Source organism: Lithobates pipiens, unplaced genomic scaffold, assembly GCF_037356315.1.
Source record: "Lithobates pipiens isolate NorthernLeopardFrog02 unplaced genomic scaffold, aLitPip1_a1.2 Scaffold_19, whole genome shotgun sequence".
Taxonomy (NCBI): Eukaryota; Metazoa; Chordata; class Amphibia; order Anura; family Ranidae; genus Lithobates; species Lithobates pipiens.
Window position 1 is genome coordinate 170,707,394 of NW_027507764.1, and position 27,084 is coordinate 170,734,477.

At 41.9% G+C, this 27,084-nt stretch overlaps 1 protein-coding gene across 3 annotated transcripts in view; it reads left to right on the forward strand.

Annotated features, from left to right (window-relative positions):
* The window catches only part of CNOT10 (CCR4-NOT transcription complex subunit 10), a 192,788-nt gene that overhangs the window by 120,657 nt on the left and 45,047 nt on the right, over window positions 1-27,084 (forward strand). For all 3 annotated transcript variants that reach the window (XM_077491467.1, XM_077491468.1, XM_077491469.1), the window contains one exon: window positions 14,875-14,988. In XM_077491467.1, the coding sequence (XP_077347593.1) occupies window positions 14,875-14,988 (114 nt within the window). The remainder of the gene's footprint in view (window positions 1-14,874; window positions 14,989-27,084) is intronic.

Here is a 27,084-nt window from a genome sequence, read left to right on the forward strand (position 1 = left end):
TAATGAGACTGGCTGGGATGGGGTTAAACATCTGGGGAATTTAAAGGGTTAAATGTGTGCCTAACCAGTGTTTTGTGTTTAATATGTGGCACTTTTATTAAGGGATGTGCTGGATTTTATTCCCTGCCCTGCAGGGAAAAGTAATCCAACGTTCCCACTGATAGGACAGAGCTCTGTTCTGTCTTTCTGCCCGCTGATCGGGTGCCGATGGACATCCATGCATCGACGTGTGAGTCAATTAGATTCAGACAGTGAGGCTTCAGGAGTGAGCACACAAGTAGCTCCCTATGGGGGCACTCACTGGGGAGGAAAAGCCAGCTGCTCTGAAGGGGGGACAATTGCATAGAGCAGGTACGTTTTTAAACCTGTGTTTTTTTTTGGGGGGGGGGGGGGGGGTGTTTGTAAATAAATTTCATTTGCAATCACTTTAAGGAATAAACATGATTGCTAAGAAATGTAATAAGCGCTGGACTACTTGTACTGTATTTGAAGTCAACAGAATTTTGGAGGTTGCCTAGCTCAATGTATGCAAAGCAATCTCCACTCACGTTTTGCGTACACCTCTTGTAGGTGTGCTTTTTTTTTTTTTTTTTTTTGTCACAAAATTTTATAGGGCTCATTCTTGGGATTCCTGGGACCTTTGTGACTTTATTTACTAAATACTACAAAGGGCAAAGTTTTAACTTCTAAGGCCTCATGCACACTGGACAGTTTTGCTATTTCCCCTAGATTCCTTTCCTCCTGGCAGCAGCATTTTGGAAGAAAAAAACGCTTGACACTTGTAAATAGTTTAATCATTTATTTTGGCCAGTGAAATGAATTAACGCTCAAGTGCTAAATGTGCCTAGCATTGTAAATAGACTCATGCGACTAGGTGTGTTGTTGCCATCATCCCTCCTAAATTTAATTGTTTGTAAACCTCATGATTGGGGTTTTAAGGCAATTTAAACAGAATTAAAGTGGTTGTAAACCCTTACAACACACTTTGACCTACAGGTAAGCCTAGATTAAGGCTTACCTGTAGGTCCAAGAAATATCTCCCAAACCTATATGGTTTAGGAGACATTTCCCCTCATGCGCCATAGGCAGCGGCGCACTGAGCGCGGCATCGTCAACGACGAATATGCTGCGCTTGTCGGCTCCCGTGCGCATGCGCGGGAGTGACATCATCGCGGCTTCGCCGAATGACAGCGGTGGAGCTGCGAGACCCCACAGAGAAGATGGATGCGCCGGACTACAGGGGACAGCGGTGACATCGCTGGCTCCTGTGTCAGTCCTTTATGCTTTGCCTTTGCAGGGAATGAATGAGGAAGTAAACCCATTAGGGTTTACTTCCTCTTTAATAATTCTTAACCGCTTCAGCCCCAGAATATTTTATCCCCTTCCTGACCAGAGCACTTTTTGCGATTCGACATTGCGCCGCTTTAACTGACAATTGCGTGGCCGTACGATGTTGTACCCAAACAAAATTTACATATTTTTTTCTTGCAAATATAGAGCTTTCTTTTGGTGGTATTTGATCACTGGTGGTTTTTATTTTTTGCGCTATAAACAAAAAAAAAGCGACAATTTAAAAAAAAAAAAAACATTTTTTTTACTTTTTTCTATAATATCCCCCCCCCCCCCCCAAAAAAAATAAAAATAAATAAATCTATCATATTATAAAAAAAAAATTCCTCAGTTTAGGCAGTTTTTTTGTTTAAAAAATACAATAAACGTATATTGATTGGTTTGCGCAAAAGTTATAGCATCTACAAAATAGGGGATAGTTTTATGGCATTTTTAGTGCTATAAAACGCATTGATTATTGTAAAAATTTCACTGGCAGTGAAGGGGCTTAACACTAGGGGGCGATCAAGGGGTTAATGTGTTCCCTAGAGTGTGTTTTAACTGAAGGTGGAGGGAACTGTGTAGGGGAAGAGAGAGATCACTGTTCATATTCTGTATGAACAAATGATCTGTCACTTCTTCCCTCAGAGAACCAGAAACTGTGTTTACACACACACACACACACACACACACACCGGTTCTCTGTGTGTGCCCTAAGCAATCGCAGGAGCCCGGCGGTGATTGTGACTGCCGGGCATTAGCATCGACTCCGTGGCCACAGGGTGAAGCGACATTGCATAACATCGTTTCATCCAGCCGAGCCATTCTGCCGCAGTACAACTGCGGCGGCTGGTCGGCAAGTGATTAAAAATGGTGCTTCTTCTTCTAAATACTTACCAAAGGGTCTGAATACTTAGGACCATGTGATATTTCAGTTTTTCTTTTTTAATAAATCTGCAAAAATGTCAACAATTCTGTGTTTTTCTGTCAATATGGGGTGCTGTGCTTACATTTTAACCACTTAAGGACCGCCTCTCGCCGATATACGTTGGCAGAATGGCTGGGCACAAGCACATACAGGTACGTTGCCCTTTAAGAGCCCAGCCACAGACCCGATCGCCGCCGGTGTCCCACGATCGGGTCACAAAGCTGAAGAACGGAGAGAGGTAAGTGTAAACAAACCTCTCCCTGTGCTTACTAGTGAGCTTGTCACTGATCGTCTGTTCCCTGTCATAGGGAAAGACTATCAGTGATGTCACATGCCAAGCCACGCCCCCTACAGTAAAAAAAGTCACACTTAACCCCTACATTGCCCCCTAGTGTTAACCCCTTCACTGCCAGTGAAATTTTTACAGTAATCGGTGCATTTTTAATCACACTGATCGCTGTATTAATGCCAATGGTCCCAAAAATGTGTCAAAATTGTCTAACGTGTCCGCTATAATGTTGCAGTCACAATAAACCACTGGCTGCAAAATACAGAAAAATCGCAATGCTATGTATATATAGCCTAATGGACACATTAAAAACATCCAGTGTGCACGAGGTCTAAGTTCGAGAAATGAATTCAAATTCTCTCTCATGTTGGCCTAGTATACATTGTGCTCTTTTTTTATTGCTATGCTACTTAAGAATATGCACTTTGCTCAGTGTATTCTTTATTGAATAAAATTGTTGGATGTATTTTTATAAAGCAGTGAATCTTGCATTCACCAAACATTTACCACAGGTGAATCTTCCAAACGTTTGTTATAAATGACATTGATTCTTACTGCACTGTGTTCTGGGTTGGAGCCGAGACTTCCTGTCTCATGTCCGGAACACAATAGAGTCTATCTTATGGATCCTCAAACTACGGCCGTCCAGCTATTGCAGAACTACACATCCGAGGCATTGTAAAACTCTGACATTCACTGACATGACTAGGCATGATTGGAATTTGAGTTCCTAAACAACTGGAGGGCCATAGTTTTAAAACCCCTGGACTATCTGATCGGTGCTCACCATTTGGTGAAGGCAAAGAATACAAAGCTTCCTCTGATTGGCTTAGTCAGTGGTTGTGACATCAACAGCCCTCCTCTCTGACTCAGCCAATCAGAGGAAGCTTTGTATTTATTGCTAGAATAGGTTGCTTTCTCTGAATGGCTGAGCATTGATCAAATAGACTCTTTTTGTGTTCCAGGTATGAAACACGAAGGTCTCAACTCGATCCCCCAGAACACAGTGTGGTATGCTGTATGTAGCCTCAGCTACACAGAGATTATACTGCATATCCAGCAACCTCACGTCATGTTAGTCAGGGACATAGTTTGTTTGGGCCAGCTTGGTCCAAATGAACTGTGTAAAGTGTATCAAAAGCTGGAATTCAGATTTAAAAATTAGACAGAGCTGGTTGTGATGTTCTAGCAGCGGAGACACTGTTCTGCCAACTCAAACAGAAGTTAGGAGCACACTGTATTTCTGGCAGATCAACAGGTATTTTCTATGCTTGCAGGGTTTAAAAGAATAAAACATAGTGAAATGTACATGTGTTGAAGCTAAGTACTGAGTGTTTGTTTTTTGTTTTTTATTTTGCTATGATATGCACTTCAGCAGACTTGCATACTGAGAAGGAACAGTAAAATAGAACAGTTGCAAATATAACCTGTGCATGTAATATATAGCTTCCCACATGCCCATATACAATTAGAAGCTTTTATATACCCATTACGTTTTTAAAGCAGATACACACATTGATATAACTATTTACATCAAGCTGATCTGCTTTACATGTACACCTAAGAATTAAATGAATTTACTAGAAGTAGCAGAGCTGCCTGTTTTTTTAACCTACATAGCTATCGGCAGAACTGAAATGAACTTGCTTCATTACTACAAAACATTTGTGTGCTCTGATTGGATGTGACATCTGGGAAGGGACACAGCAGTACTTGTACAAATGGGCTTCACGACCTGTTTGGAGCATAATTAAAGTGTAAGCCTCCTGGGAATAAAAGAATAAAGGCACTCCAGGCCTTCCCATGAAATATATGACTTACTGTTGGACCAAAAGCAGGCTTGACAGTTACCAGAAGGTTGCAGCTGTAAAAGCCCACCTACCTGCAGGGGAGTCATGTTCAGTGTTCTCACGAATCTCTCGGCCAGCTCCACGTGAGGCCAGCAAAACATGATCTCTCCAGCTTCCTACAAATCGCCTCCCCAGCTTCAGGTTTCATTCTGAAACATTTGCTTGCAACAGTGAGCAGTGCTACTAAAAGCATTTATCTCTGTTTTTAATTCTTTTCTCACTTGTTTGTAATTGTTTAAAAACTTTCATTGTTCTGCAGAAAAAGTTGACTAGCCTTAAATCTATCTCTAATAATACTGAAGAAAAAGCTGCTTAAAAATTAATAGGTGTGCGAAGATGTGAAAAAAAAGATCCTCCTTTGCTGCTACCTAAAGTGAGCCTGGCGAAACATAGAAAGTGTTCAGAAATGATCATTAGCTTGAAGTATAAGGACTGCAAGTTCCTGTATTTTATATTTCATATCGACTTGTCTCATGGCCAAGTACCTGCTGCCTCCTCCACTGCACTACCCAGAAAACGTAATTAAAATGCATTTTTCCCTTTCATTTAAAAAGGTTAGTTCGCCTTTTATTTTCCTTTTGATAGGTCAACTAACAGCAAACACTTTTATCCTCTGCTACGTCCCAGTGATACTTATTATTCAGGATTTATATAGTGCCAACAGTTTTTTATATTTTACAATATAAAAGGGAAACCATACAATTCCAATACAATAAAATACCAGAGGTTTAAGAGGGCCCTGCTCAGAAGAGCTTACAATCTAAAGGGTTGTATTATGGGTTGAAATGGTCACTTGTAGTCCTTCATTCAAAGCCCAGGTGACCGATTTACACGGCAGAAGCACAGTTGGGAGACGACAAAATAAATTACATTGTTAAAGCATATTTGATTTTAGTTACCGGTACTAGGTTTACATAAACTTTATATAATCATATACTAGCATACTGTAAGCCTTCATATAGACCTAGCATGGATCTCCAAAGCGGTGTATATGTTCAAGGTCTGCACACTTGGCCATTTGAATTCTGGAATAAACCCCATATAAACCACACAGCAAAATCACAGAAAGTGCCTAGGCATTCCACATTTGTTGGTGGGGAGAGCCTGGAGCATCATTTTTGTTCATGAAAGGTATTTCTGCAACCTTTAAATTGCTCTTCATCAATTCCAGCAAAATAGGTTAAAGTGGTTGTGAACCCTTAAATATACCCAGTAAAGTGACTGGCCTCGGGTGAGGCACAGAAATTAAACAAATGCTACTACATACATTGTACCTGTTTATCTGTAGTCTTCACTTCTTTACATTCATTTAAAGTCCAGAATTTATAAAGCTTGTCTGAGCTGTCAGTAAAGGGGCAGAGAGCTAGCTGAAATTGCACTCCGCAGAGCTCTCTAGGAAAGAATTGGAGGGAATGTGCACACAGAAACAGCTGAGGCTGTCAATCAAGTGGAGGCCCTTCCTCTATCACCTTTTTCTTTCCCTTGGTGTCAGATAAACTTGTGACGTAATTCCTGCTGATTGCAAAGTTACACAGCAGCACACAGAAATGACACTTGGTGTTCTGGAGTACGCACTATAGAGGGATATGCTTTGTTCATATTTCAGGTCTGAGGTTTGCAAGCACTTTAAGTCAATCTAAAATGGGTTAAAATGTTATACAAGGACCCAAAAGCAAGGGTAAGAATTAATACATTATCTTGTCTAGAGGGACAAGGCAGGGCTGTCCCCTGTCCCCACTACTGTTTGCCATAGCAGTGGAGCCTCTTGCCCTTGCCATTAGACAATCTTGCAGAAATCATTGGGTTCCGCCAGGCAGAGAGGATAAAGTGGCCCTATATGCAGATGACACTCTTATTTTTCTGGGGGCACCTCAAAGTCATTAACGGAACTTATGAGCCTCGTCTCTATATTTTGGGCTATTTTTGGGCTTCCAGATTAATTGGGATAAGTTTGTTACCATTAGAGGTGTTAAAAACCCCTCTATTAAATCAAGCTTTCCAAATCCAAATTAATACAGTGAAATATCTGGGTATAGAGATCTCAGAATGTAAAAGACTATATTAACTGGAATCTTAAACCTTTATTAGCAAAATTTAAAAATTTAAGGATAAATGTGGAAACTGGTGTAGACTACCATTGACCGTGATGAGTAGAGCAAATCTTATTTAGATCTGGACCCCACAATTACTGTGTTTAATAACTCACCCGTATGGTTGACAGCATTTTGGCTTAGAAAAATAGAATCTCTTTAGAGAACATATTTGGAGGATAAAACAACCACGTATAAAGTTAACTACATTAGTGCTAACCAAAGAAGCTGGTGGATTGACGATTCCCCATCCTAAAAATTATTTTTTAGCATCACAATTACAAAATTTTTGTGGATGGACAGTAGTATCAAATCCTGATCATATACAGAGCTTGATACTATCAGTATATGACTCATTCATTTCTTGGAGACAAGAAATCAATTGTCTAATGAGATAAGTTATGGCAGGAAATGAAAAAAAATAATTACTGAAATAAACGGTTATACGTTATATACCCCAATATGTAACAATAGTAGTTATGGGGAACTGATGAAACTGGAAGGGTTTGAGATATGGAGGCTTAAGGGACTAAGGTATATGGCACAGCTATTCCAGGAAGATGTGATGAAAATCTTTATTGAATTAAGAAACAAATATCCCACATCAAAGATTTTTTTTTTAATTTGTACAGCTTAGGCATACATTAAAAGGGCCAATTGCATGAATTGAAATTTAATAAATTGGTGGCAATAGCTTTGTTGGAAAGAGACAGATAGAAAAAAGGGTTTGATATCACAATTGTACGCTGTATTATTTGATCAGTTTAAAGGAGCTGTGGATATACCAGGAAGGTCAGCCTGGTCTTGTGATATGGGGCCAATTTTAGATGAACAGTGGGCACTGACATTGTCAGCAATACCCCTGGCCTCCCTATCCCCATCACAAAATTGAACACAATTATTTATTTTACATAGAGAGAAATTATTTAAATGGAAATGTAGAGATACAGCTCAATGTCCCAGATGTAAAGGGAGCCTCGCTAATTTATTTCATATGCTATGGAGATGCCCTAAACTCCATTGTTACTGGCATGAGGCAGTGTCTATGATTAACAACATTTTTGGGACTGGGCTGTCTCTAGAGCTTGGGGGATGTCTTCTTGGTATCCTGGATGAATCGGGAATCCTGGGTGAACATATGGCATCAATAACATAACGTCAATAATAAACCAAGCAAAAGCATCCCAAAAGTTCTTGATAAAGACTAGAGATGTATATTTGATTGTTTGAAACGGATTATGGTGCCAACGAAGTGTGAACTTACTAATGACCTTGGTTCGGCAATAACCGAGCATCAGTCATGACTGGTAAAACAGAAGTATAACCGTTATGAGCAGCATCATTTCATGCCACATTAAATGAAATGTTTCAGATTTCACTGGGTATGTGATCCCCTTCTGCATGTTTGAAATGATTAGCCGCCATTAACAGTTCCTTTAAGTGGTTACTGCTAGCTCCCTGACATAGTAAATGCCATTTCTGTGTAAACGCATTGTACATTCATACTTTCTGCATGCTGATGCTTCGGGCCCACAATGCTCTGCTGTGGCGTATGTTGGCACTTCATAAATAAATCGTTTTGTAAGCACTCCTGACTTAGGAACATGTGAGAAGCAAATGCCTTGTGCAGGGCTGAAGGTGATAAGACCTGAGATTTACCACGTCCCCTTCCTGCATCACACAGAAAACATTCCTGTGAGGAAATCCGAGCCACGCATTTACTCCTTCAAACAATCACACAACAGGATATGAGCATATTAAGTTAAGCCAGTGACTTCTGCTATAGACCCAACAGACAGCCCTTCATTTACTGGCTGCAGCTCTAATTGGAGGACTGCCATTAACTTTAACATGCTCATGTTGTGTTACCTATTTTTATAGTATAATCCTGGAAACTGCAAAGAAAATCAACAAATAAAATGGCGTTTGTTATGTGTAGTACTTTCCTCAGCACCAGTTTAATATGAGGAAGCTGGAATTCTGCACAGAGTGGGAAAGATATATACTCAATTTTTTGGATCCATTCACATTAAAGCAAACCAGTACTTTACCGGTGCAGGGCAAAGCAACAGGTTCACTTTTTAATGGCAGATCCACCAGCAACGCATAATCAATCAGTTTTTTGTTTACTCCTCTGCCGCTCCATTGAATGATGGGATCAAAGTAAATATCTGTAAATTCCTGATATTTGGGAGCATGTATGTGACGTGCCTTCCTGTTATTTCATAGTGCTGATGATTGGCTACTTGTGCACCCAGAGCTGTCACATGTCAGTGGATTGAGAATCCTCAGCCCTGTGTATGTTTTGAGGTTAGGTTCACATTGATGTGGTGCGATTTGAAGGATCACAGCCAGTGCAACTTCACCCACCTTCCCCTGTAATACCAATGCCTTTTCAAAGCAATTAGGATGAAGCTGCAATCTTGATTTATGACCTGGTCTCACTCTCTCTCTTCACCCCTCCCTCCCCTTTCCTCAGAAACACAGCAGAACGTTCTAGAAAATGTGCTGGAATTGCATTGCATCTCCACACCAATGCGTTTTTCAATGCAGTTTCCATTTCACCATATGTAATTCAAAATCACACTACATCAAACCAAACATGCACAGAACCCTTTTTAAAATCTCATCACGTTCACAACACATAGATATGAACGTCCTCCATTGAACACGCGTTCTTTCACTAGTCATGTGAATCAATGCGTTCTGGAATGCATTTGAAATCAAATCAGTGTGAACCAGGTCTGAGTCATGAATTAGAACTTACGCAAGGTGGCTTCTCTTCCTCACCTTCATCTAAATGGAATAGTAAGGATTCAAAGGGATTTTGTGCAGCTGACAGACCTGTTGCTGTTCCCTTAACTTTATATTTCAGCTATAGACCATAGCATTTTTTTTATTTTTTTTTTACCCAAGTGGTGAAGGGTTTTATGGGTTAATGTTTTTTTTTCAATGTCCTGATTAAAAAGCAAATGAAGAAATCTCAACAGCAGTAGAAACTGGAATTAAAACCTAAATGAGCTTCTAACTAGAGGTCGACCGATATGGGTTTTTCTCTGGCCGATGCCGATATTTAGAAATCATGGCGGCCGATAGCCGATATATGATGCCGATTTTTTAGGGCCGATATGTTAGGCCGATTTTATTTTATTTATTTATTTTTAATCCCCCTTGATCTAACACACCTTTCCCACTGGGGCGTTTTAAGGCGCTTTTGGGCTAAAAATAGCGCCTGTAAAGTGCCTGTAAAATGGCTCCCCTGCAGTCTGTGTGAAAGACAGAGTGCTTTCACACTGAGGCGATGCGCTGGCAGGATCTTAAAAAAAAGTCCTGCAAGCAGCACGTTTGGAGTGGTGTATACCGCTCCTCCACCACTCCTGCCCATTGATATGAATGGGCACCACTGCCGAAGCGCATGCAATGCGATTTGGCAGCGGTGCTTCATGGGCGCATTTAACCTCTTCCTTGGCCGCTAGCCGGGTTATATGTGCCCCACTAGCAGCCAAATAGCACCGCTAAAATGATGGTAAAGAGCCGCTAAAACTTGCATTTTACCATCAACGCCTGCCCGCTCCAGTGTGAAAGCGGCCTTCATAAGTGATACAGAAAATTTCTTACACTTAAACATTTATTAAACAAAACAAACCTCCAATCAGTTTACTTGTATGTATGATTTAGATATATATATATATATATATATATATATATATATATATATATATATATATATATATATATATATTAAATAAAAACAGGTAGTCAAAACTTTTGGACAAAAAAAAAATGGGCTAACTTTACTGTTTTTATTTTATTTTTATTTTTTAAATGGTGTATTTTTTTCCCAAAAAAATGCATTTGAAAGACCTCTGTGCAAATGCCGTGTGACATAAAATATTGCAACAACCGCTATTTTATTCCCTAGGATCTCTGCTAAAAAAATATATATCATTTTTGGGGGGTCTAAGTGATTTTCTGGCAGAAAATAAAGGATTTTTACTTGTAAGCAACAAGTGTCAGAAAAGATTTAGTCTTTAAATGGTTAAACTGAGAACTTCTACACACAGAGATGACTTTATTCATTCAAGTGTAAACATTGTATCTTTCTGTTCTTTTCTTGGCAGTCTGCCCAGAGAGGAGGAAAGGGTTGCTATGACGACTCAGTCAACTAAGGGCCGGTTCACACTGCAGGCGAGGCGAGGCGACTCCGACTTGCCTCGCCGCGACCTGCAGCGGCCTCGGCGGCGACTTGCAAATGACTTCTGTATAGAAGTCAATGCAAGTCGCCCCGAGGTCGCCCGAAAGTAGTACAGGAACCTTTTTTCTGAGTCGGAGCGACTCGAGTCGCTCCTCTCAGAACGGTTCCATTGTACAGAACGGGGGCGACTTGCGGGAGCGAGGCGAGGCGAGTCGTGTCGCCTCGCATCGCCCGCTGTGTGAACCGGCCCTTAGACTGACTTCTATACAGAAGTCATTTCAAAGTCCCGCTGTAGTTCTAAATCGGCTTTTTATCAGCACAAATCAGCCGATGCCGATTATTTAAAAAACGGCAAATATCGGCCGATATCGGTCGACCTCTACTTCTAACCCTGTCGCATGTTGTCCAAGAAAGTAAATTAATAATCTTTGATATTGTACCTTAAAGGAAATGTATGGAAAAGAAATCTTGAAGCTGCAATTGCTAGGCTCTGCTTAAAATCCTAGCCGCTTTGTTTCATGCGGATTCAAAAGTGGCTGCCTCATTCTTCAAGATGTCCAAATCAGTTGGTTATGCCACCAGAGATTGCCAGGCAGCAAGAATTGCAGAAGGGCGTCAGCCGAGGCAGCCAACATGTTTTTCTGCTTTTACAGGTTTCCTTAAATAACTTCACATATTTATGCTTATTCAATAAAAAGCTCTTATTCTGAATTACAGTAACCCATAGCAGTTCACTCAAATGCAGCCAGTCCAGTACAGAATGCATTTTGATTTGCTTCTATGGGTATTGCACCTAAAATGTTACCTTAACATTTCATATTTCTGATACGTGTCTGTGTTATTGTGGAAACAGCAGCACATTTAGAGTGGTTATAAAGCCTATAAAAATGTTTTCACCCACGACTCCCCCCCCCCTTACACTTGAGTCCTCATTCAATCCAGTGCTGTGCCCATCTGCAGCAGCTCTCTACCCTCACTTCCTTGTCTCACAGGCTGTGCTGAGGCAGTGGGAGCCATCGGCTCCCCCTGCAGCCAAATAAACCTAGTGGTGGGGACAGAGCAGCGCCACACTGTCTGTGTCTATGGATTCAGACTGTGAGGCTGGGGAGTGAGCCTTGGGGGGGGGGGGGGGGCGCTCACCAGAGAGGAGGAGCTAGAAGCTCCGGCAGGGGACCTGAGAAGAGAAGGTTTGGGGCCGCTCTGTGCAATTCTGCATGGAGCAGGTAAGTCTAAACCTGTTTTGTTTGTTTAATTATATTCACAGTCACTTTAAAATGCACATGAATTTTTTAGAATTTAGTGTCCGTAGCATTGGACATTGTGTCAGTAACCTAGAATTCTACCTTATGTATTTCAAAATAATATTTTTATTTTTATTGTGGGGGTGATAGAGGACTACATATTGTGTTTTTTTCTTTTCTTGTCTGCTCTCTGTGGGTTAGATTTCCCTTCCCTTCCTGCACTGACCATAGTCATTGGGATGGGAAATAAGAGGGAATTTCTCCAACAGGCACCATTGACCGTTTTCTGACAGATGTTTTATTCTTTCCTCGACACTGCTATAAATAAGTGTTTTATTGCTGTCTGTCTCTCTAGGAGAGCTTCCCTCTTACTTCCTGCCCTGGTGACAATTGTCATGGATGGGAAGTGAGTGGAAATGTCCTAAATGATTAAAAACTGAGAGCATTTCCACATGATCCACATGATTTCTACTTGATCCAAAATGCATAAAAGGTTTTGACATTAATTCATTATTCTGGACTCCTGCAACTCCCTGATTTGATTAAAAAGAAATCATATACTAAAGCTGCCCCTACACTAATAGGTTTTCAAACAAAAATTCTCATCCGTATATTCGACGACTTGACAGATTTCATTCAAATGTACTACAAAAAAAGTTTGCTTTTAACATTTGATTTTGGAGTCAATTGACTTTCTCAAATAAAAACCCCTTTCATTTTTGAAAATGAGTTCCCGTTCCTTGAAATTTTCATATGACAGCAGTCGAAAACTAATGTCGATTTGACACCGCTAACAAATAGAAAATTAGATAAACCTCCTCACAAAAATAAAAATTAAAAATCTTGAGCGCTCACTACACTACTAGTGTATGGGATGCATAAGATAAATAGACTGCTATTGCTGAATTTTTGGCTTTATAACGCTGCTATGCTACTTTTACCAGCCTTAACTTGTTCCAAGTCATTTACTCAGAAAATACATTTTCTACAGACAGCCAGCCAGTGCTCTGTTCTAGGTTGGTTGTTAAGGACTTTGGGACAACTCAATATGAAAATCAGGCGAATGTGTATTCACGCTTTTTTTTTTTTTTTTTTTATTCCTTTTTATATCTGCTTGCAGATTTGTCCCAAGTTTATTATATGGTTCATGAATCGTGATTGCCTGATTTTCCACTTGTTGAGGCGAATCCAAGGGCTCGCGCACACTTTTGCGAAGATTTGCATTTTCTACACCAGAGAAATCTAGGATCTCCGCAAGGGCACACAGAAAATAATTTATTGTATGTCCCCTGTTCACACTAGAATGCAGGCGGCAGCTTTGAAGAATTCCTGTGCCGAACACGATGCTCCGCAGCCCCCTCACACCCCGCATTGAATGAAATGTCACTTTGGACATTTCTATAAAGTAAAGAAAAAGAAAAGAAAACCGTGTTTTACAAATTCAAGGCAACGCCGCCCCTCATTTTTCCCAGAGGCCGCCCAGCAAAGACACTCAGATTCTCACACAGATAAACAGAACATTTTCCTGTTTGACTAGTTCGAACCAGCCATTAAATGTGCAAATCAGCAATGTGATTTAATAATCATTAAAAATGTGCAGCATTTACATTTCTCACTTGGCAAAAATACGTTGGTTTTGATTTGAACGCTGGTGGCCTTCAAGTTTCATATTTACGTCTAATATTCTGACTTTATAAATGAATTTCAAACATGAGCTGCATACTTTGCAGTTGGATTCTTCCAGTGGCCGCAATGGAGGTCTCCATGCCGTGCCACGATGCAGAGACAAGAGTCCCATCCTCAAGGCAACCTAGTGTGGCAGGGACCCCAGAGTGTCCTTTATTTGGATATCCTGCTGCAAAAAGCAGTGTCCAAAGGAAAGGTTTGTGCATATAGGACTGACCAATATCACTTGGAATTCTTCACACTTATAGCTGGTCACTGTTATATGAAGAATGGGAACAAATCTCTCTAACACAGAATTACATTTTTGTCACCTGTTCTACTCTATCTGAAAACTAAACGGTTTGTCGGCTGTTTTTGGTTGCATTTATTACTATCAGAGTATGCATAATAAATGAAAAGTCTTCGTTGAAATTATGTACTTAATGTAAAAGGTAAGACAAAAAAGTAAGGGAGGTATATAATCTTGTCCTTTTTTTGCCATCTTTGTCCCATTGAGGAGATTTCCCTTCCCTTCTAGTCCCATAGCCAAAACAGGAAGTGAGAGGAAATCCCTCCAAACTGGGTGTGTTACCAGAGCTAGTGTGAAGTAACAGACAACAGGTAACACTGCTCCAAGTGATGCCTTCCTTAGCAATCAGGTGCAGGTCCAGTCCATGGTCTGTGCAGGCAATTCAGGAAACAAAACAAATGACCAGTGAGGATAGAAGCTTTATTGTGTAAAAACATCCAACATCAAAGAGCGATTATAGCTACAGCATCATGACGCGCACAGAGGGAAGCATGGTTGACGTGTTTCACCAATTTCTTTGCTTAGTCATAACCCGGTTATGACTAAGCCAAGAAAATTTGTGAAATGCGTCAACCATGCTTCCCTCTGTGCGCGTCATGATGCTGTAGCTATAATCGTTCTTTGATGTTGGATGTTTTTACACAATAAAGCTTCTATCCTTATTTTTTGGAGTGCGGTCACCAGAACTGTGAAAGTGTTCTGATCTGAAGATTTTCCTGTTATTACTGTTGGTGTCAATTTGGGATATTTTTTTACTTTCAATGTTCACAGCAAACCGGACAGATAGAGGGTGAATCTCCCTAATGGGGGCATAGACAGCAATAAAACTGCCAAGTGTTCTAATCCCTCTCCACACTATCCGAAACTAAAAAAATAAAAAATTACCTTTAGTTAACTTTAGACTGAAAAAAAATCTAAATAAAGTGTGGATTTTAGTCCAGTTTTTTTCAATTTTTCTTTTTTTATTTCTTTTATAGGTGTTCCATCCTTGCTTGTAGTGCTTATGTTGCTTTGGCATTAGGTGATAACCTTATGGCACTGAACCATGCAGACAAACTACTTCAGCAGCCGAGATTGTCGGGATCCCTCAAGTAAGTTTTTTTTTTTTTTTTTATTCTTTTTAATCAACTAAACGGTTTTGTAATGATATTTTCCTTCTTGGACACCATAGGTTTTGGTAACTAAAAATGTGTTTTGCTGGCCATGCTGCTTTTTTGTGATTGTGCACTAAAAAGAGAATTAAAGAATGTTATTTGATATGGAAATACTCTGTGTTGATATATAGGGACCTTCTCAGATTTTCCCGGACACACTCTACTAATGCCTCATGCACACAGGATGTTTATTTAACCACCTACCAGGCACGAACACCCCCTTCCTGCCCAAGCCATTATTCATCTTTCAGCACTGTCACACTTTGAATGACAATTGCGCGGTCATGCTACACTGTACTCAAACACATTTTTAATCATTTTCTTCACACAAATCAAGCTTTCTTTCGGTGGTATTTAATCACTGCTGGGTTTTTTATTTTTTATACATTTTTTTAAAAAGACCAACATTTAAAAAAAAAAAATGTTTTTTACTTTTTTTTCTGCCAGTAAATTTTGTAATTAACTAGTTGCTGACCGCCGGCCGTCAAATTACGGCCAGGCGGCGCAGCTATTGTGGCGGGAGGCCGTCATATGACGGCCTCCCGTTTAAACAGGGATGCGCGCGATCGTGCGCGCGCATCCCTGTTTCTTTGGTGGCGGCGTGTCACGGAGACACCGCTCGCCACCGAAGGGGGTGAACAGCCATTCGTTATGGCTGTTTACCACGTGATCGGCCGTGATGAAGTCACGGCCGATCACAGATGGTCACACCCCGTACGTGCACGGCGCATGCGCGCGATCGCGTGCACGTCGGTGGCGGCGTGTTCCCCGGGAACACTGCTCGTCACCGACACTGGTAAACAGCCATTGGCTGGCTGTTTACCCACGTGATCGGCTGTGATCCTTTCACAGCCGATCACTAAAATGTAAACAAACCGCGGTAACGGGATGTTACCGGGTTCTCCTCCTCACACACCGATCGTGTGTGAGGAGGAGATTGCGGTAACATCTCGTTACCGCATACAGTGTACACCAAACATACTGATTGCCCCCCCCCCCCCAATAAAGAGGACCTGTCACCACCCCTCATAGTACCTGTCAATCACAGTCCATCAGAGTACCTGTCACAGTCCATCAGAGTATTTGAGTACCTGTCCCAGTCCATCAGAGTATTTGAGTACCTGTCCCAGTCCATCAGAGTATTTGAGTACCTGTCCCAGCCCATCAGAGTACCCGAGTACCTGTCCCAGCCCATCAGAGTACCCGAGTACCTGTCCCAGCCCATCAGAGTACCCGAGTACCTGTCCCAGCCCATCAGAGTACCCGAGCACCTGTCCCGGCCCATCAGAGTACCCGAGTACCTGTCCCGGCCCATCAGAGTACCCGAGTACCTGTCCCGGCCCATCAGAGTACCCGAGTACCTGTCCCGGCCCATCAGGGTACCCGAGTACCTGTCCCGGCCCATCAGGGTACCCGAGTACCTGTCACGGCCCATCAGGGTACCCGAGTACCTGTCACGGCCCATCAGGGTACCCGAGTACCTGTCACGGCCCATCAGGGTACCCGAGTACCTGTCACAGTCCATCTGTGTACCAGAGTACCTGTCACCGCCCTTCAGAGTACCCAAATACCAGTCACCAAACCATCAGAGTACCTGCCACCAGGCCATCAGAGTACCTGAGTACTTGTCACCAGGCCATCAGAGTACCCGAGTACCTGTCACCAGGCCATCAGAGTACCCGAGTACCTGTCACCAGGCCATCAGAGTACTCGAGTACCTGTCACCAGGCCATCAGAGTACTCGAGTACCTGTCACCAGGCCATCAGAGTACTCGAGTACCTGTCACCAGGCCATCAGAGTACTCGAGTACCTGTCACCAGGCCATCAGAGTACTCGAGTACCTGTCACCAGGCCATCAGAGTACTCGAGTACCTGTCACCAGGCCATCAGAGTACTCGAGTACCTGTCACCAGGCCATCAGAGTACTCGAGTACCTGTCACCAGGCCATCAGAGTACTCGAGTACCTGTCACCAGGCCATCAGAGTACTCGAGTACCTGTCACCAGGCCATCAGAGTACCCGAGTACCTGTTCCAGTCCATCTGAGTACCCGAGTACCTGTTCCAGTCCATCTGAGTACCCGAGTACCTGTTCCAGTCCATCTGAGTACCCGAGTACCTGTTCCAGTCCATCTGAGTACCCGAGTACCTGTTCCAGTCCATCTGAGTACCCGAGTACCTGTCCCAGTCCATCTGAGTACCCGAGTACCTATCTCCAGCCCATCAGAGTACCCGAGTACCTATTTGCAGCCCATGTCTCATAGAATATACGTTGGGGTGTTTACTTTCCAAAATGGGGTCATTTTGTGGGTAATTTCACTGTCCTGGTGGTCCAGGACCTTCAAAAGTGTGATGGGTAGGAATGAAATGAGATGTGTCATTTATGCTCCTAGAACGCCTGAACGTACTACTTCAATGTTCGGCCTCTCTATGTGGCCAGGCTGTGTAAAAGTCCTACACATGTGGTATCGCCATACTCGGGAGGAGTAGCAGAATGTATTTTGGGGTGTAATTTTTGCTATATACATGTTATGTGTTAGAAATATCTTATAAATTGATCATTTTGTGTAAAAAAAAAATGCGTTTTAATTTTTTTCCACATATTCCAAAAACTTCTGGAAAAAAATTAACCATTCAAAAGACTCATTATGCCTCACAGATTATACGTTGGGGTGTTAGCTTTCCAAAATGGGGTGATTTTATGGGAAATTCCATTGTCCTGGTACTCCAGGGCCTTCAAAAGTGTAATAGGTGGTTGAGAAATGAGATGCATAATTTTTGCTCATAGAACGTCTGAAGGTACTACATCAATGTTAGTGCTCTGTATGTGGCCAGGCTGTGTAAAAGTCTCACACACGTGGTATCGCCGTACTCGGGAAGAGTAGCAGAATGTATTTTGGGGTGTAATTTTGGCTATATACATGCTATGTGTTAGAAATATCTTATAAATTGACAATTTTGTGTAAAAAAAAATGCGTTTTAATTTTTTTCCACATATTCCAAAAACTTCTGGAAAAAAATTAACCATTCAAAAGACTCATTATGCCTCACAGATTATACGTTGGGGTGTTAGCTTTCCAAAATGGGGTGATTTTATGGGAAATTCCATTGTCCTGGTACTCCAGGGCCTTCAAAAATGTAATAGGTGGTTGAGAAATGAGATGCGTCATTTTTGCTCGTAGAACGTCTGAAGGTACTACATCAATGTTGGTGCTCTGTATGTGGCCAGGCTGTGTAAAAGTCTCACACATGTGGTATCGCCGTACTCGGGAAGAGTAGCAGAATGTATTTTGGGGGGTAATTTGTTGTATACATATGCTGTGTGTGAGAAATAACCTGATAATATGACAATTTAGTAAAAAAAAATAAAAAATCTTCATTTTGCAAAGAATTGTGGGAAAAAATGACAACTTAAAAAAACTCACCATGCTACTTACTTAATACCTTGGGATGTCTACTTTGTAAAAAGGGGTCATTTGGGGGGTATTTGTACTTTCCTGACTAGTTAGAGTCTCAAGAAATTAGGTACACCTGATGTACTGAAGGCCTGATCAGAAGTGATGAATTTTCAGTGATTGGCACCATAGATTGTAGACTCTATAACTTTCACAAAGACCAAATAATATATACTAATGTGGGTTATTTTTACCAAAGATATGTAGCAGTATAAATTTTGGCCAAAATTTATGAAGAAAAATTACTAATTAGCAAAAATTTATGACAGAAACGAAGAAAAAGGCATTTTTTTCACAAAATTTACGTTTTATTTTATTTATAGCACAAAAAATAAAAAACCCACTAGTGATTAAATACCACTAAAAGAAAGCTCTATTTGTGTGGAAAAAAGGACGCAAGTTTCATATGGATACTGTGTTGGATGACTGAGTAATTGTCATTCAAAGTGTGAGAGCGCTGAAAGCTGAAAATTGGTCTGGTCAGGAAGGGGGTGTAACTGCACTGTACTGAGGTGGTTAAGTAATTTTTTGCCTTCACTGATGTGCGCTGATGAAGCAGCACTGATAGGCTGAACTGGTGGGCACTGATGAGGTGGCATTGATGAGGAGGCACTAATATGTCGCACTGTTAGGTGGCACTGATGGCCAGCAGTGGCGGGCATGGATAGGCAGCACTGGTGGGCACAGATAGGCAGTACATATGGGCATTGATGGGTGGCACTGATGGACAGCAGTGATCGGGAAACTGCCAGCACTGACTGGCATGGCTAATGGGCACCGATTGGCACTTGTGGGCAGTGGTGGGCACTGATTGCTGCCACTGGTGGGCACTAATAGCGGACAATGGTGGGCACTGGTTGGTGACACTATTTTAATCAGGGCACTTATGATTAGTGCCTTAATTGCATTCCTACATGTCCTCCTGTGAGGAGATGCCACTGATCGGTGTGAGGCGAGGAGAGCCGATTACCGGCATCTTTACACAGACGCGGCTCTTTACACAGATCAGGGTCCAAGCAACATGGCGCGATCGCCGAGCTGTGAGAGCGGCCGCTCTAGGCTGCCACCATATGACGGCGACCCAGAACAAGAGCTGCACCGCTCCGCCGTCAAGCAGTTAACTCTCCTAGAAGCCAGCAGCGCTTTTGCAGAAAAAATGCCTGGTGCTTCTAAAAGTATCTAAAGCTTTTACAGGCGTCAAGCTCTTCAGTGTTAATTCATTTCATTGGCCTGAACAAATAATTTATTTTGGCCATTGAAATGAATTTATGCTTAAGAGCTAGCTTTCAGGTGCATTTAGCAGCTTTTAGTAGCATCAAGCATTTTTTTTCTGCCCAAATTTTGCTGCTTCTGAATGCCCTGGCAGTGTGTTTTTTTTTTTTTTTTTTTCTTTCCCCTGTCCCTAAAAGCCCCTGCACTAAACGCTGCTAAAAGCCTATGTGTGCATGGACACATAGGCTAACATGCAGGGGAGTTCAGAGGCAAAAAAAATAATAATGCTTGATGCCCCTAGGAGCAGCTGTAAAAATGCCTAGTGTGCATGAGACCTAACAGATAAGATGAAGGTCTTCTGATGAACTATGTAAATATCAGATTTTGTTTTAAACTGTAATATAAAAACTGTTAAAACAAACGTGGTTTTCAGGTTCATTTTAAAGGAGGACTATCGCCCCAATGAACACAATATCTGGTGAATTTCCCCAGGGATCCTGTGCACATAGCACTTGTCTGCATCTAAATTTGTGCAGGGGTTGCTGAGCCGTATTGACGGATGCCCAGCACTGCCCACCCGCTCAGCTACTTAACAAATCTGATCAAAGTAGAGCGAGTTCTGACAACTTTGGAGGAGAGGGGGCCTAACAGGCAGTGCACACAGCTCCTGCCCCCTTCCCTCAGCTGACAGAACATTGCTGTTAATGAAAACACAAGTTGACAAAAAACTCAAGCCAGGCATTACGCTAGGCGGCCTTAGGCAAGTAGTTCATGGGTATTTTGCAAATGAAGGCGCTCATTTCCGGCTGCTGTCATTCTCAACACAAACTGGCAGTTTCCACTCTCCTTGTGCCCTGAATAGCAGGCGGCAGGCCTGGACTCTGTGTGCACAGAGTACAGGAAAGACACCACGCTGCAGAATGGAGAAAGCATTGGGGCTCAGTCCTGACTGTAACACCTTCCCACAAAATGGCTTATATTTTTAGGCTATGGAGGGGGTGGCGCTACAGCCAGAAATGACAGAAAATATTTATTTTTATTTAATATCCACTGTCCAGATTTTAATGGGGGGCAAGTGCACAGGAACCCCTGGGGGAGTTAGCTGTCATTTTGTTTCTGATCATAGTTCTTCTTTTAAAGCTGAACACCATGATTACTAGGCCAAGGTGGACCAAACAAACTGTTTCCTTCACTAGTGTACTGTGTAAACTGAATGTAGAATTTGCTACATATGTAGCAGTAACATACAGAGCTGTTTTAGCAGCAGGATGGGAACTTCCCGTCTCTCTCTTGAAACAAAATCTAGTTGGGCTGAACTTTTCTCAGCTATTCACTGCAAGCTTACTATTCTATGAGCAGAGAGAAGACATCCATTAAGCTAAGGACACTGAGGCTTGCTGGGAGTGGGAGTAAAAAAAAAAAAGTTTTGCTAAATTATATATTTTTAATCTTATTCTTAAAGGCTGATAGAGCATATTGAACTCTTAAACCTCATACACACGAAAGGATTGTTGGCCAACAGAGCATCAGACTTTTGTCCGAATGGCATGTGCCAGGAACTTGTCTTACATACTAACGGCACACAATTGTCAGCCTACAAAACATGAACGTAGTGACGTACTACGTGGAATTTCAGCTCTTGAGCACCACCCTTTGGGCACCTTTCTGCTAATGTCATGTTTGGTGAGCATTGATTCTGAGCATGCGTATTTGTACTTTGGACTTTTGGGTGACGACTTGTGTACACACAATACGAAAATCTGACAACAGACCGTTGTCCACCAAAAATTTACTAGCCTGCCATCCAACATTTGTTGGCAGAAAGTTGGACAACAATTGTCTGAAGGGGAGCGTACTAAAGGTCGGGTTTTAGGCAGTCTGTCATCACACAATTCCCTTAAGAAAATCCGATCATGTGTACGATGCTTTAGGTACATCCTCTTTAGGTCAATGTTTTCTATTTTTTGAATAGTATTTTAGCATGTATTTTCAGCACAGTTTTTGCATAGTTTCTTTAACCACAATGTAACACCTTGTGCATTTATCAATCACCTACTTTGAATCATGAATGTGTGAGCCTTAGAAATTTCTTGCATGTCTGCCCTATTGAACTTTTAAAGCCTAACATCATGTGCCTCCCCTCTCTTTATGCAGTCAAATTTTCTATTCCCCCAACAAAAGTGGGCAGATATTTGCACTTCTCTCCAGCATCTCTTCTTGCAGGGGGGTCTTTACCTTTGTCCCAGTAAAGGAAAGGTTTCACAGATTCTACTCAAACCAGTTCAGTGCCCAAGGCAAAAGGAGATATTTGCCCCATTCTGGATCTGAAGTTTCTGAACATATTCCTTCAGGATATGTTAAAAAAAAAAAAAAAAATCTGCATTTAATCTGCCTCGTCCGTCATCACTACTTTTCAACTGGGGGGACATTTTGATCTCTGTGGACATAAGTTGCCTACTTGCACATCCTCCTCTTCCTTTTGCACCAGTGCTATCTGTGTTTTGCTGTGGGCATGCAACATTACCAGGTTATTGTCCGTCCCTTTGGCCTCTTGTTATCACCAAGGTGTTGGCTTCTGTCTCAGCTACTCTACTTTCTCAGAGTATCCTCTTTTTAGGATACCTGCATCCCTCCTAATGAAGCATTGGGCCCAGACCTTGTCAGTCAGTGTCTAGTCTGCAGAGGCTTGGATCATAGTTCTCTTGGAGCATCTGGGCCTGACTCTAGAAAGAACTGGCCCTGTCGAGTCCTCCTCTGGACAAGTTCCAGGCCCTTTGCTCCCATGTTTAGACCCTACAGTTCAGGAGACGCCCCACAATTTGCTTTTGCATTAAGGACTAGGGCCTCACGGTACCCTCCTTTTTGAGGCAGTAGCAAAAGCCCAATTTAACTCCAGACCATTGCAGCTCAATATTCTGGTTCTAGGGGTATGGTCGCTTAGCCAGGAGGTGTTATATGATCTCTGCCGCAGGTTGGGGATGCCAGGAATTAACTTTCTTGCGTCCAAAAAAAAACAAAAAACTTTACAGGTATCAAGTAATCCTCAGGCCTCCCCAGTGGATGCCCAGATGACTCGGAGGAATAGTTCAACTTGATCAGTGTAACTTGACCTACGTCTACCCCACCCACCCGCAAAAGGTTATTCCTCATCTGCTGTGCATGATATAAAGGGAGGGTGTTGCAGTGAACCTTTTTGCACTGAACTGACCCGGAAAGAAAGATGCGTTACTCACACATACCCGGGCTCTTGATGGGCTCTCCCAGATTGTCCAGCTTTTCCATTCCAGGGACTGGTACACTATCCTGCTTCTAAGTTGATCACTTTAACTGCCTGGCCTTTTCATCCCTACACTCTTGAAAGCTTGGAAATAACTTCTCCAAAGTCTCACACCTGAAAGGCCTACTTTGCAGGAAGTGTCGGATGACTCTTGTCTGGATCAGCATTTGGCCTTAAATTTGTGCTTGAATCAACATTTAACCTTGAAGTGTTAAATTTCATCCCTAGCCATTATTTTGCAAAGACTGCTTGCCTCGCAACTAGGGTTGCCACCTCATCCCTTTTAACCCAAACACATATGAAATACATAGGCTCTGAGGATAATTTAATGCAGGTAAGGCACCAAGTGAGTTTAATTACCACCTTAATCAGCCACAGAACCTGTAGAATTAATGTGTTTGGGTTTAAAGGGATGAGGTGGCAACCAATGGTGAAGGGTTTTTCTCGCATTGTTCCACCTGTGTGCTCCCTGTTGACATGTGGGACCTCAGGCTAGTTTTGTCAGTTCTTAAGTCTTGCTGGGATATCCCCGTCTTTCCTTACTCACTCACAAAGCCTTCCTCATTGCAATCATGTCTGTGAGTTGTGTCTTGGAGATAGTGGACTTATCTTGGAAGAATTTGTTCCCAGTGTTACACAGGGATAAAGATGTCTTGCAGCCTAAAGCTGACCATAAATGGGCACTTTTTGTTTGCTCTGCTAAGCTCAAAAAAAATCAAATTTCCTCCAACACAGGTAGATGGAGGAATCTCCCAACCCCTTTGGGACATTGTATTTAGAGCGTTGCGCCCACTGCTGTTTAATACATTGATCACAGGCTGCATCCGAAAAAAACGTTTTCCAACGTTCTTTCCTATCTATCTGCAAATGCTAGGAGCATAAGTATTAAAAATGGTCAATGTTGATTGAGAGAGTGACGTTCCATTTTAAGACCTTCTTTATTCTTAAGGTGGGTTCCTCCTTCCACTTTAACTAAGACATTGTCCAAAACATTCAGGGCAATTTCTCTTCACTGTATGGAACTGGTATGCGTTATGTGAATCACCTCTCAGGAACGGCCTCTTTTAGGCAAGATGGTTCGCTCTGTTATTCCTCATGGTCCCCGTGGGGGAGATCCTGCTTCTTGTTCCATTATTGCTAGGTGTATTAGACAAGTCTTCATTCGAGCCTATAGTCTGAAGGATAACATTCCTTCCTTTCCTGTTAGTGTTACTAAACACTGCTTGGACAATTGTACAAGGAATAGCTGCTGAACGTACATTGTTTAGGAAATAGTCACAGTTTCTGCAGCTGTGATGTCATCAGCGCATGCACTCTGAAGGGATGTTAAATACTCATGCTGTGCCGTGGCTCACGTGTGCAAGCGCCCAGAGCCCTTGAACCCAGAAGGAAGACTAGGTGAAGATGGAAGCCCTGTCGGTGATGATGGCACGCTGCTGGAGAGCTTTGTTTTAAGGTAAGACTTAAATAAAGTGCTAGTATGTGATGCAATGTATACTAGCACATTATGACCTTAACTTGCAGGGAGATTTTTTAATTCTATTTTGGTAGAGTTTACTACTGCTTTAAGGCAGACGCACTACCAGATCTGTCAGTGCTTAATGGACTCTTCAGCACTAGGCATCTGTTTAATAGAGTTGCTATGGCTGTATCTGGTCTATTGTTCACACGTTTTGCTTCTTCTGCTGCCAGTTTCTGGCGTATGGTTCTTTGGCCTCCCTGAGCTGTCAAATACTTTTTAGCGTATGTTACAGGACACGGGTCCCTTCCCTCTTTTTATTTTCTTGGAATCATGCCTTATTGCTTGCTATAAAACCTGAGACTTGCTTGAAGTAGGGGGAGTTATGCTAGGGCTGTCCTTACAGCATTTTGTCTGTGTCAATAATCTGAAGGTAGATGTATAACCGGTGGTCTAAGTGTCCTGTAATTTACCCAGAGAAAAGGCTTTCACAAGTAGGTAGGAAATCCTAAAAAATTCTCCTATCACTGAAAAGACAGAACACTTTAATCAAAAATTGGTGTGCAAGTCCAACCATCCCCCATGCAGTGATTATTTCTTTTAGATGCTCAACCTTTTCTATGCGTAGGAACAATAATCAATAACTGAATTATACAGCAAAGCAGAGGAGCATGTGCTAATTTGACCCCATCCATTGGCAGCTGGTCAGTAATGCTGTCAGCCAATGCAGTATCTACAACAGTTAACCAGATCTTTCACTGGTGAGAAATGTGCCTTAAATTGCTGAATTAAATTCACTCACGTGAGGGACAAGGGCAACTGGCCACAATTTTTTTTTTTTTTTAAGCTCTATATAGATCCCTATTTCTCTTACCTACAAAATGTTTTCCAAGTAAAAAAGGATGCCCTCTATGCCTCTTGTCTTTGCTTTGTTGCCATGCTGTTATGAGTATTAAAGTAGAATGATGGACCAAATACAAAATGTAATATGCTACCTAGGCTGCCAGCAAAATCTAATACAAGTAAACCCTACGTTGTCTTTTCCCCAGCTTTCCCTGTGCTATATAAAACACTGCATTGTCACGTTACACTATTGGGGCTTCAGTGGGATGAGATTATGCTAGCGATGAGAATAATTAACCACATTGTCACAACTGACACCACCTTTCACTGCCTCCTGTGAAAAACCTATATCCAGTCAAACATTGGCTATTCATGCCCAGCTCCACCATTTGAATTAGTTATTGACAGCAAGTCAGTACAGACCACTCCGTGAGTCATGGGAGATTACACTTCAGAGAAGTGACGTGCAAGCTTTGCTGAGACCTGCCCACCTTTTCCCTCCAGCATCTGGCAACAGGTGTGCACAGTGGTTTTAATTGATGATAGTGTGTGTTTGATGTACTTTACACATTTTTTTTTCTGCAGTTGATCAAGCATTTTCATGCTGCTCACCCTTGACCAGCAAAGTAATTTTCTCTACTGTGTTTTCTTCTTGAGTTGAGTGGGATTCACCACATCTCTACAACAAGGCTGCCTAATTTTTATGCTCTTTTCATGCTTGGTTGTAAAGGTCTTCAAGTATCAAAAAATACCAGCTTCTGAGCCTGCTTCATGAAGTTGATTACAGTTCATTATTTTTTTTTGGGGGGGGTGGGTCAATGCCCATTAGTGCCACCTATTAGTGCCCATAAATGCGCCTTATCAGTGCCACCTTATCAGCGCTAATCAATGAAGGAGAAAAATGACTTATTTACAAGAGAGAGGGGGATATCATTTTTTTCCTGTAGAAATCATTAGTAAGACCTCATCTGGAATATGCAGTTCGGTTTTTGGCACCAGATCACAAAAAGGGTATTGGGGAATTGGAGAAAGTGCAGAGAAGGGCACCCAAAGTGATAAGTAGCATCGAGGAGCTCCGCTATGAGGAAAGATTAGAGGAACTGAATTCTCTCCTGAGAGATTAAGGGGGATATGATCAAAATGTATAAATGCATAAGTGCTCCATATAGTGAACCTGGTGTTTGAGTTATTCACTTTAAGGTCATCACATAGGAGAAGGGGGCATGCTTTACATATGGAGGAAAGGACATTTAATCTGGAACTTAATAAAAGCTGTGAAAGTGTGGAATAGACTCCTTCAAGAGGTGGTTTTGGCCAGCTCAATAGATTGTTTTAAGAAAGTTCTGGATTCTTTCCTAGATGCATATATGTAAACTGGATACCAACATTTTATAGGTAAAGTTGATCCAAGGAATATCCGATTTGCCTCTTGGGGGATCAGGAAGGAATTTTTTCCCCTGCTGAAGCAAATTGGATCATGCTTTGCTGGGTTTTTTTTTTTTGCCTTCCTCTGGTTCTGGAACTGTTGGTATGGGATTGTGTATATAGGATTGTAAAAAAAAAAAAAAAAAATTGTATCTTTGTTTTCCCCATTTTCTTGGATGAACTAGATGGACTGGTGTCCTTTTTTTTTTTTTTTTTTTCCAACCAGACTAACTATGTAGTCTATAGCCTCCATTTACACCTCATATGGCATTGTGTAATTCCTGCCACCGACCTCAACATTGGGCACTATTCACCCCCTAATACCAAAGATGAGGCACTGTTTTCTCCAAAATCATACAAAAA